The sequence below is a fragment of the Anabrus simplex genome, chromosome 2, assembly GCF_040414725.1.
Source record: "Anabrus simplex isolate iqAnaSimp1 chromosome 2, ASM4041472v1, whole genome shotgun sequence".
NCBI lineage: Eukaryota > Metazoa > Arthropoda > Insecta > Orthoptera > Tettigoniidae > Anabrus > Anabrus simplex.
The window spans coordinates 1,015,297,261-1,015,310,242 of NC_090266.1; the positions used below are offsets into that span (position 1 = coordinate 1,015,297,261).

General features: G+C 39.6%; 1 protein-coding gene across 1 annotated transcript in view; it reads left to right on the plus strand.

Annotated features, from left to right (window-relative positions):
- Positions 1–12,982, plus strand: part of LOC136863762 (ionotropic receptor 75a) — a 72,573-nt gene that overhangs the window by 37,343 nt on the left and 22,248 nt on the right. Inside the window, exon 4 of the mRNA XM_068226075.1 lies at positions 5,815–6,023. Coding sequence (XP_068082176.1) covers positions 5,815–6,023 — 209 coding nt within the window. The remainder of the gene's footprint in view (positions 1–5,814; positions 6,024–12,982) is intronic.

The window sequence follows — 12,982 nt, forward strand, 5'->3', positions numbered from 1 at the left end:
AATAGAATAGAATAGATTAGAATATTCCCATCCCCTAATTCCGTATCTCTTGTAACTGTGGAGTGAGTAATCATTTATTACAATTCATATTATTCAGGTACTTGCATAACGATCTTTTGACATAAAATTTTTTCTGCTATTCCATTAAACATTACACTTACACCTAATTACTACTTCCAATTAATTTCTAAACTGTAGCTTAAAATAAAGGAACTATTTATTTTTGTCCTAGGCATTAATAATGTTCTATTGTCTAGGACAACATGCATCTTACCTTTACTATTCATTGGTTCGAGTGTGTGTTTGTTATGAGTCCGAACAGATTTCTCCGCAGCTTACAATAGACACCGTGGATTCTCGACATACAGCTACGGAATTTCGGCAGATGAATAAGACACAGTTCGTCTATTGCAAGCTAAGTAGATTCACATGCAATTTAACACATTAACAGTTACACTGACACTACAGCGATGACCTTAAACGTTGACTTTTTTCTTGGTTTCTTTTCATACTTTTAGTTAGTGCTAATCTATTTTTATTTCCTTCTGCCACATACTTCTTTAAATACAAAAAAATTTATATTAGTCCTGGTGTGATCCATTTTTTGATTAACAATTTAGCTATAGTATAGAATTCCTTCTCTCTTTCTATTTTCAATTTATATTCACCACCAAAGTATTTAATTCTAAGTGCATCAGTTCCCCTACATACTCTCAGTAGATGAGCCAATTCCATTATTTCTTCACACAGTAAGCAATGATTTCATTATGTTTCTCTCTCAGCCACTTATATATGCCCATTAGGAACCACTCCACAACCTTTAGTTCTCCATTTGGGAGTCTTTCTTTCCTTATTGACATATTTTGAATAATTTCAAAAAATTCTGAAAATGTTCTTTAGTCTCACATCCTGTCCTTAATATCTGTTTCTCCATGTCCTTCGCTCTGTTCGTAACTTTTTGATAAATCTCTTCCCCTAATAGTGCATCACTTTATCCCTGAATTCTCTCATTCCTGTTCTGTCTAGCACAATTTTCACTTTCGTCATCCAATAATCATCATCTAGGGCTTTCATCTGGTGTTGGTATGCTAGGTTCAATATTTCCCTCCCACCTCCCCTTCTTAGTTACTACTTCCTGATAATTTCTTCTTGGATGCGGATATATTCATATAGTCTTCTAGCTCGACTATTTGCTATGCAAACTGTTTTAGTAATTAACACCAGTTTCATTAATACATCATGCGATGATATTTTCATTACTTATTACGACATTTTGGCTTCGTGCAGAAAGAACGAAATATATTATTTTCTACGAAATTTATTTTATGGCCCGCTCTGTGGTGTAGTGGTTAGTGTGATTATCCGCCACCCCTGGAGGCCCCGGTTCGATTCTCGGCTCTGTCACGAAATTTGAGGAGTGATACGAAAGCTGGAAATGGGCCCACTCAGCCTCGAGAGGTCAACTGAGTAGAGGTGTGTTCGATTCCCACCTCAGCCATTCCGGAAGTGGTTTTCCATGATTTCCCACTTCTCCTCCAGGCAAATGCCGGGATGGAACCTAACTTAAGGCCACGGCCGCTTCCTTCCCTCTTCCTTGTCTATCCATTCCTATCTTCCCATACCCCCGCAAGGCCCTGTTCAGCATAGCAGGTAAGGCCAACTGGGCAAGGTACTGGTCATCCTCTCGAAGTGTATCCCCCGACCAGATGTCTGAAGCTCCAGGACACTGCCCTTGAGGCGGTAGAGGTGGAATCCCTCGCTGAGTCCGAGGGAAAATCCGACCCTGGAGAGTAAGCAGATTAAGAAGAAGAATCATAAACTACTGTCCTACGACTCAAAACCTCTCACAACTAAGGCCCACTGAGGTTTCAACTCCTCTGCTGTCACCAGATTGCATACAGTATGGAAAACCGTCACAATTGAGGAGTTGGATGCAATAACAGCGTAAGTAGACTTACGTTATTTTGTGAAAGAGAAGGTTGAAGTTTATAAATGTTCTGAGTTAAAAGTAATATTAGGAATCAACCTGAATTTCATTTAAGGACAATTAAAAGAGCCAGGAAATGTATTTCCCAAAGAATTTTATTGATCTGATAGCTAATAAGAAAAACAGAGTTATTTAAAGTTTCATTTATACGCTGTTATTGCATGAAGAGCAGGAAAATTATATTCTGCCATACACCAGTATTGATCAGGGAGTTAGGAAAGCATGACCGCCCACTATAGAGGAACAAATGTGGCAGTTTATCGCACCTCAGTTCTCCAAAATGTCTAAACTTACTAAAATTAAGAACAAATTCCTAAACAAATATATTTCTCAACTAAGAAAGGTTTATTCGTTATTTAATATTCACATTTTTGTTCTTTTTGCGCAAAGGGTCGAGAGTATTTTCTTACAGTGCTCTCTCCAACTGTGGTATTAGGCTACGGTAATTTCCCCACCACCACCAATTAGTTGAAATATTATAAAATTAGTAACATTCCTTTCTGAACAACTTTTATTCCTATTTTCATTTACAAAATGATTCTCTAACCTAAAAGAAAAGGAACAAAAAACAGATCACAAAGTATATAACTGGGATTTAGACGTTGTGTGTCTTAATTGTTTGAAATACTCAAATGCATCACTGATCAAAATCAGGATGATTTATCTTCACATGCTGCATTAGCAGACTCTAGGGAATCATTACACTCAGACATGTCTTTCACATACCACTCAACATTTTCAGTTTTAAGTATTTCATTAGTGAAATAACATCAACCCTTTTGTCTGCTTTTATGCCACACTTTCTTACATCATGTAGCCTCAAATCATTAAAACTGAGAAAGCTATCACTCCTCTTTAAGAAGGTAAATGGCACATAGTTAGGAGTGTAAAACTATGACTCTGATACAACACTATTATGGTAATAAAGTCACACAAACTTCTGTATCATGAATCTGTTGCTTTTACCAGAGTGCATTCTTAGAAACATAGGTCAAAGTGCAGATACCAGTCTTTTATGAAATGTGACGCCACAAAACCTTCTCTTCCACTCGGTGACATCTTCTCCAGCCAGAGAACTGGCGGCAACTGAACGTGCCATTCATGAAGCATGCATCATGCAATATCCGCGTAGCGCATGGTACCAGTTTTAGTGAGCTCCTGATATCTAGCGGCATCCTAGAGAACTAAGACCTGAACTGGGTTGTAGTGAAGGGACTAGGGAATCTGAAAACAGTATTCATGCACGCTGTTATTGCATCTAACTCCTCAATTGTATTCACGGAAACAATTCTATAAGTCAAGCTGAATAAATTACACTTTTACATTTGATATTTTCTATTGTGTCTAATGTCCTGTGAGCATTTTAAATAATACCTTCACAATATCCAACCTAGGAATTATTGAGATTATTACAGGTAATACTTCACCCAGACGATTAGAACAATTCACCATGTGAAATGCCAATTTCAATGTCCTACTGGACTATTGGATTATTTTGATAGGAATAATGTTTCCTCTCAGAGCTCATATCATTAATATCTGAAATTGATTATAAAATAAACCCAAATAATGCAGTATTATCTGGAAAATACTCGAATACTAAGTTTTCTTTTCAGATTTGTTTGTGCTGATCCATTATAAAAAGTCCAAAATATACCTATGATCACCAGACTTCATCACGCGTTTGTGACTAGGTGGTGTTAAGGAAGCGAGTGGTCGTTGACTGCAAAGAGATTTGGAACTCGTATCTAAGCAAAATGAATGTTAGCATTGCTCCTATATTGCAGTTCACTTAGCCACTTAACGAAAAATGTGAATTTATGAACCTCTCCTATGCTGCAGTTTTATAATTTCAAAATATTTACCATGTCTCCTTCACTAAGGGTATGCGGGAAAGTCAAAATCCGATTCCCATCAGAATCAAACCAAATTCCATGACACAACAGCCCGGAAGATCCATGGCCTACCAAGCGACCGTTGCTTAGCTCGAAGGCCTGCGGATTGCGAGGTGTCGTGTGGTCAGCACGACGAATTTTCTCGGCCGTTATTCTTGGCTTCACAGACCCGGGCTACTAACTAACCGTCAGATAGCTCCTCAATTGCAATCACGTAGGCTAAACAGATATTGAACCAGCCCTCAGCTCCAGGTAAAAATCTCTGACGTGGCCGGGAATAGAAACCGACCCCTCCATTTAAGAGGCAGACACGCCACCCCTGCACCGCGCAGCCGGCTTTGATTGCTATAAATCTTAATGCATATTTGCATTCACTTCTTGTATACCTGCTTCTTACAGATCATAAGTTCTCATCCTGAAAAGCGAGGTGGCTGAAACAGTGTGGCACAAATAGGACTTCTACGCCTTAAGAAGTTCAGATGAAAACAATCTGTGTTTTATAGAGTTCTTCTTCTTCTTAATCTGCTTACCCTCCGGGGTGGGCTTTTCCCTCGGACTCAGCGAGGGATCCCACCTCTATCGCCTCTAAGGCAGTGTCCTGGAGCTTAAGACTCTGGGTCGTGGGATACAACTGGGGAAGATAACCAGTACCTCGCCCAGGTGGCCTCACCTGCTATTCTGAACAGGGGCCTTGTAAGGGGATAGGAAGATAGGAAAGGATGGAAAAGGAAGAGGGAAGGAAGCGGCCGTGGCCTTAAGTTAGGTACCATCCCGGCGTTTACCTGGAGGAGAAGTGGGAAACCACAGAAAACCACTTCCAGGATGGCTGAGGTGGGAATCGAACCCACTTCTACTCAGTTGACCTCCCGAGGTTGAGTGAACCACGTTCCAGCCCTCATACCCATTTTCAAATTTCGTGACAGAGCCGGGAATCGAACCCCGGCCTCCGGGGGTGGCAGCTAATCACACTAACCACTACACCACAGAGGCGGACATTATAGAGTTAACTTCATTATTCTCCGGTCGCTGTTAGTACCACAGTCTTTTATCCTCGCACACAATAGCCTAAGGTGGAGTAAGAAAAATTACGCAGCTTTTTGTTATTTACTGGACGTTCCATTTAGCACTTCGAACTAGGAAAACAGTCTCCCATTAACAGGATTTCGCAGTCCGATTATAATTACAAATAAAACACCACCGTATCATAATATTTTACTATGGTCATTTTTTTATCTTCGTCATTCATATTTCGTCTTGAATATATTTAACTTGATATTTATGAAATATTTGGTGCTTAGAGAAAGTCATGGTTCATACTCACAGTTTATCCGGTGACACCCCTGAGAATAATCCATGCGTAAAAAGTGAAAAGCCTAGTTAATAGACCTGGAAATTGGCTTAATAGCTACTTAAGAATTTATAGTCCTTCAGAGTGCAGGCTGTTAGTAATACGCATTCACTAATAGCCCCTGTCGGGCTCCATGGCTAAACGGTTAGGGTGCTGGCCTTTGGCTACAGGGGTCCCCGGTTCGATTCCTGGCAGGGTCGGGGATTTTAACTATATTTGGTTAATTCCACTGTCCCCGGGGCTGGGTGCTTTGTCGTCTTCATCATCATTTCATCCACATCACGACGCGCAGGTCACTTACGGATGTCTAATCAAAGGACCTGCATGTGGCGAGCCGAACTTGTCCTCGGACACTCCCGGCACTAGAAGCCATACCCCATTTTATTTTACTAATAATCCCTAAAGCAATGGAATTTAAATTCAATGCTAAGACTCTCAACCTCCATTTCTGTCGTATACCGGTGTGCTCTAACTGTAATTTTATACGAAACAATTAATCAGAAATTATACATGGTACACTGTCATATTTTGTATGATTTGATATCTTTTTCAAGAGATTTATACATTTTAAATGTTTTTTCCAGGTGCTTACATGACTCCGACTTCAATTTCAGCAAGAATTACGATGTTCATCATATCACTAGCTTCACTATTCCTCTTCACTTCTTATTCGGCGAACATTGTAGCCCTATTGCAAACACCTAGCAACGCTATTAAAACCATAACCGACCTCGTCAATAGTCCCATCAAACTTGGTCTCCAAGATGTAATCTACAATCGGGTGTATCTTAAGGTGAGTGGACATGTTTTCTTGTGTACGAGGAACCATCGAGTCTCAAGTTAATCCCTAAACTCCGGCCAGAAATGTAATTTTCTCCAATTGAATAACTTGGTCATATTTATGATAATACAAAAGCTAGGAATCAGGAGTTACTCCATTATCATGTTGGTGATGTTCACAGGGATCGTACTAATTTGAAGTGTACACATTCCAACATTATTATTTTATTAATATTTGGTTACCTTTCTGTAACTAATTCTATCTCATCGTCTCCTGTGCAGCATATCTCAAAGTGTTGGAGTAACGGTTACACCTTTCGTTGAAAATCACATGTATTGAAAGTGTGGGTAATTGGGACTGCGGTTCCTTAGTACCAATAATTGCGGTGGAACATGGATACTATTTTATTTTTTTATGTATGCAGTGTTTTATTATACACTGAATCAGCAGAACTATGATGTTGGAAGTTTTTATTGGTTAGTCATTAATTTGATATCACTGACCATCATCTTACTTCTTTTACGCATGTGTTTGTTTAATCCACATCGTATGGTGAAATATTCACAAAGTCTGTGTAGTCCATTTCCAAAGATATCCTAGTCACGTTTATAAACATATCACGGTATTTAGCACAGATACCACGGCCTATTGTAAAATACTTCTGGAAAATTTACAGCTTAAAGTAACCACGCAATTTTCTTCAAATAAGTTACTTTTCATGGCCCAGAATTCTCTTGGAACAGCTTAACGGGAAAGGGCCTTTCTGAACTGTGCCTAAATTAAAGGTTTCGCCCTGGAAATGTAAGTAAAAATTAGAGGCATTCGTTTTATTTTAGAATGAATATTCATCTGGAAGACCGTTTATTTACTCCCTGTTATATTTTTAAATGCGCTATCTTCCTTTAAAATTGACATAAATCAAAATAATTTCAGTCAAATTTGATATATTATGAAACACCTCGCCGCTTTCACATAGACAGTGTAAGAACAATCTTCTACATCATAGGAATTATGAATATTTTCTGGCCATTCCTGAACTGATAACCGAACGAAACCCAAAGCATAACACTCAATATGTTCGACAGTATTATCTGCCTCTCTTCATTGCTCGAAGATACTTTTATTTACACAAAGTCATCAATATCCTGCAAAAGTCCACGTTCATTTTCATCTCCTGAATTATGTTGTTTTCTTTGAGAAGATGTTGCTGTAGAACTTTATTTACGGCAAGCTTCCACATCCAGTACCACCATTCAGTTGAAATTTATTTATATTATATTTACACCTGTTCCACTGCAATATCAAAGTTTGATCAAATGAGTTTTAATCGCTACTGCATTCCAATTTTTTTTTTTTTTTTTTTTTTTTTTTTTTTTTTTTTTTTTTTTTTTTTTTTTTTTTGCCGGGGAGTATTCTCTTTCACTTCTGTCAAGGAGGTCAAGAGTTGGTGTACATTCTCCGGTGATTATACACTTCTAACAGACAGTAAAGGGGAAGTGAGGTTTGTTAGGGTTTCTTCAAATGTTCCCCTCGTCCTTCCTTCCTTCCTTCCTTCCTTCCTTCCTTCCTTTCCTACCTTTCAGGCGTACATTGTGGAGTCCGTCGCTATCTTGACGACAATATCTTTCTTGTCAAACCCACTGTCGTAATCCTCAGGTTTTGGATATTGAAATCATTGTGTTAAGCTTCTTTTCGTTGTAACAAAAAGGGTGGTGGTGTTTATAGTTTTAAGATGAAGTACTACTAGACAACTATTTGCTAATGCACTCATACGCTTGATGTTTGGTTCTCGTGGTTCTCCGATTGGTTTAAAGCAATGCACGCGGATAATGGCGCGAAAATGCCCGCCAAAACTACAGGAGCTAAAATAGTAATTATATTAATCATTAGCGATATAAATGAGTTGAGATTTCACACAGAGGCCAGCAGTGTATGATCACACAGATGAACCACAAGTTCGAAGCACCGTGAGGTCTGCATATAGTCGAATGGGGAAATTGGAATTGCTTGCTCTCACGTGACCTCTCGTGAACACGGAGAGGGGATGTTACTCACATAAATACCGGTTCGGGCGACTGATAAGACACACTCTCTGAAAGTTATTAGAACCGTGACTACGTCAGCACGTGTAAACTACTCTGTGAAATCTATTCTAGCCGTTGCTACGTCAGTACATGTCACCAGGCACTCTGTAAAATGTTGTTCGAAGCTGTTACTACGTCTTTATGACAGGGGAACTTCCATAAATGTATCGTTACCAGCAGTAATTGCCTACCGGCACCTAGCCAACAATTACAAATATTTGTAAAAGTGATTGAAGTAAAATTTACTGTGTTAGCATCGAGGAAAGACGATTCAGGAAAAATAAAGTTTCGCCTGTAGACTTTCTGATACGGGAGATACTTGGTCGGTCGCGCGGACGTGGATATTACTGAAGTGCCACGTTCGGACAACGAGTGCGCGCCGGGCCGATAAGTTGATCGAGATATGTCACCGGTTCCTAAAGTGCCGTGAAGAATGAAAATGAATGTGTAAATTAAGCGGGTCAGATAGAAGTACAGAAGTGTAAATTGTCAAAATGTTAAATGTTTAATAAGTAAAAAATTTGTATGCTTCCAAAGTGCACTGGATTACTACTTCAAGCTGACATGAAAGCTACCGGGATGCAGGGCTAAGCCGTAAAGGGCCATGAGACTCTTCGTCCTGCATAGCAAACCATAGCAGAAATGAGTACCAATCGCAATTCATTTATGTAGAATAGTGTTAGCGGGGGAAAATCATATCATTTAATATGGTAACTCGAACGTCAAGTGAGCTGTTTCATGGCTCGTATAATACACGTAGATAGACAAAGGGACAAATTGATATGCAAATAATTGTGTCAAGCACTCTTTTTATTCTTGTAGTAGAGTAGATTAGGCTTGGTTTTGTATTTTTCAAGTGCTTGATGTATTCATTATGAATTATGAGGGAGCATGATTCACTTAAAAGATAAATAAGATTCATGTTATAAGTGCTCCAGATGTGTTTGTCTGACTTAGGTCAGTTTCTCGTAAATGTTATAGATATTAAGGCATGTTGTACTATTATCCAGAGGTAGAGGGTTGCCAGTTAATTTCAGTATTGTGGGACTGGAATGATGTCCGATTGTTTTGAATATAATATCAATGATTATGTGTGCCGTGAAATTTTCGCCAGTAGACATCAATAATATCATTAGAAGTATCGAAGAGATAAAAGGTCACGGCTTATGTCTAAATTAATGTTTAATAATAATAATACTTTGTGAATAAAGCACAGGCCGAAGTTACAGAATAATTTCAAAGTAAATTAAACGTGAAAAAAGCATGTGGTACGTGGAAGCTTTTTTAATTCAGGCAGTACATGGGATTTAATCTTATTTGTTGATTTAATGTTTTTGGACTCAGTTACAATGAAAATAATTTATTTAGAAGCGATAGAGGCACTAGGATATGGTGGTCAGGCTATGTTGAAGGCCCAGTGTGTGTGAAACCCATTTTCAATTTTGGAAATCGTGCGGGACAAATATTCGGCATGAGATATAATTGAGTCGTACTGATCTTGATTATGGAATAGATGAATCCAAAGGCATATGTTGACACTATATGCCAATTCCGGTGTCATGAGTGGCAGAAGAGTTCACGCACCGAGGATTAATGAATAAAATGATTTGAAGAGTTCCTGTGGAATAAATGGACTTCAAATGAGAAGGAAGGAATAAGTTAGTCTTCGCAGGGACTGGATGGAGATTGCCAGCCGCGAGGTGCCAGGGTATTTGTGATTTGTCTTGAGAGACCGTGTGTCCCAGAAATTGCTTGCTTGTTGTTCAAGGGGGCCTAACATTTCCCATAAATTAATGACAGTACGAAATAAAGTAAGGTTGCAGTTCGAGTACAGTTATTATGTCCCGACAGATGTAAAATCGGATCATGGTTGTTCATGTGGGATTTAAATGTGTGATTAAATTAAGAAGATTGGGAATTATAATTTTAAATATAATAATAATAATAATAATAATAATAATAATAATAATAATAATAATAATAATAATAATAATAATAATAATAATAATAATAACAATACCCGTGCGGGGATTTACCGGTTACCTCCATCGGGCGCGTCCCATTGGAATTGGGGAAGCTCGCTGGCTCTGCCGCCAGCTGAGTCAGAGGGTAGTAGGGAAATAAAATACCACCGTGAAAAAAAACTGGTTCCTTGCCAGGGTTACGGCGAAGACTGGTAAATGACCAGAAGCCAGAAAACATCTTGAGGCAACCTCTAGGGCTAACAACCCTAGTTGTAAAAGGATGGGTACCCGTCCAAAGCAAAGTCAAGTCAAAAAGCATGATGGCACAACATTTCAAGAAACATACCCCAGGGGGTAAATCTTCGGATAAATCCCTCGTCGTGGATGCCACGGCGCACGAGTCTCGTTCGGAGTCTGGGGGAGACTCGACATCATGCAAGAGGCGAGTCGGAGCGTCTCGGTGTACCCCGAAGAGTCAAAAACTCAGACCAAAATCTAAAACCTTTCTAGCAACTTCCAACATAAATTCACTTACACAAACTGGCAAGCTGAAAACCCTCGCCAAAGCTCTTCATGAAAATCAGATATCCATAATGGCCCTACAGGAAACAAGGTACCCAGATGAAGAGATTTTTGAATCTGAAGGCTACTGATTTTTCAAGAGCAAAGCGCAAAGAGGAATCCTCAATGGAGCTGTGATGCTTGGAACCGCGTTTGCTGTGAGAACCAAGATCCTTAAATCGGTTGCAAATTTCGAACCTGTGAATGACAGATTGTCTATACTCACAATTAAATGCGCGAACAAAACCTACGCCCTAGTTAACGCACATGCTCCTACAAACGATAAGAACAAGTCTGATCCAGACGAAGTTGATAATTTCTGGGACCTATTGGATGAAAAATTAAACAAAATCACCAAACACCATGTCAAGCTTCTTTTGGGTGACTGCAATGCCCAACTAGGTCGTGAACAGAAGTACAAGAAAGTTATAGGAAATTACCCTGCTCACAAAAGAACGAATCTCAACGGCAAAAGACTGGTGTCCATTTGCGAAAATCACAACCTGCAGGTCATGTCGACCCACTTTAGCCATCTACCCAGAAAGCAAATGACTTGGCGTTCTCCCGTCCAAGCTCTCGGAGAGTTCCATATTGATCACGTTGCAATCTCCAGGAGAAACAGCCATGAGATTATGAATGTCAAGGTAAAGAAAGGCATCAATGTGGCCTCAGATCATTATATGTCTCTTATCAAATTCAAACCAATTCCTGCAAACACAAGGAAGACAACCAAACAGATCACACGCTTCGACAATGATAAACTTCAGCAAAGGTTCGAGAAGTTCCAGGAGAAGGCTAGACCAAATGACTGTGACTTTAACAACGCCAAAAATCTCCTTGTTGAGGCCGCCAAAGACGTTGCAGAAATCAAGAGAAGCAAAAAGCATGCCTGGTGGAATGGTACCTGCGAATCAGTCCTCCAAGAAAGACACAGTGCATGGAAATAGTACTACTATACGAAATCAGAAAATGATTGGGAAACCTACAAAACCCAACGTGCCCAACCAGCTATGGTGTTCAGAACCGAGAAACGTAAATACGGAAAATCTCTCATTGAAAAGATAGAACAAAACTTTAGGAAGAATGAAGGCAGAGAGTACTACAGAGCCTTCAAACGCAAACTCACTGGCAATAAACCACCATCTCTATGCTTTGAGCGAAAAGACGGCACACTGGCAACGTCAAATGAAGAAAATTGCAGCATTCTGGCAGATTACTTCAAGAATTTACTTAATTGCTCTAAACCGCAAAGCGCCATTGAGACCAAGGAACCCTTACTCAGGTACCCAGATTCCAGACCACCCGACAGAGATGAAATCAATCGCCACATTGCCCGTCTCAAAAATAACAAAGCGCCCGGTGAAGACTCAGTAGTAGCAGAACTATGGAAATATGCCCCAGGGGAATCACTTGATATCTTGCAAAAACAAATAGAAGAAATTTGGAACAAGGAGACCCTACCCGAAGACTGGAAAATAGCTTTGATCCATCCACTACACAAAACAGGCAGCATGAAGAACATCAACAACTACAGAGGAATATCTTTGCTACAACTGACTTACAAAATTCTATCACTTGCCATCCTGGAGCGTTTGGAAGCACAAGTAGAATATCAAATAGGTGAATACCAAGGAGGGTTCAGAAAAGGTCGCTCAACAGCTGAACAGATCCAAAATCTAAAAACGATCATCCGATATTGTACACTAAGGTCCAAGCAATATGTGTCTGTCTTTGTGGACTTTAAGAAAGCGTACGACTCCATTGACCGGGAAGTCCTGCTAAACATCTTAAATGAATTTGGAGTTGATTGGAAACTGCTGGCATTAATTAGAGCCACCCTGACCGATACAAAATCCAGGGTGAAGTTCCACGGATGTCTCTCGCATTCCTTTGACATCAAAACAGGAGTCCGACAAGGTGATGGGCTATCCCCGATACTCTTCAACTGTGTTCTTGAAAATATCATCAGAACCTGGCGGGTGAGATTACAGGAAACCAACTACAGTCCATTGAGAATAGGAACCAAATCCAAGGGGATCGCAACAGACTGCTTAGCATTTGCCGATGATATTGCTGTTCTCTCAAACGACATAGAAACCGCTAGAGCTCAAGTTGAAATGTTAAAGGAAATTGCCGAACAAACTGGTTTGCAGATATCGTTTGAGAAAACAGAAGTAATGACTAACATCAAAGAGGCTCCACCAAAACTCCATACAAAATACGGGTACATCACCCGAGTAGACAAATTAAATACCTGGGTTAGATCATCATGAAAAATGGACTGGACAAAGAAGCACTTCAGGAGCGAGTACGCAAACTGGAAATAGCCTACCAAACATCCCGCACAATCTACAACAAGAAA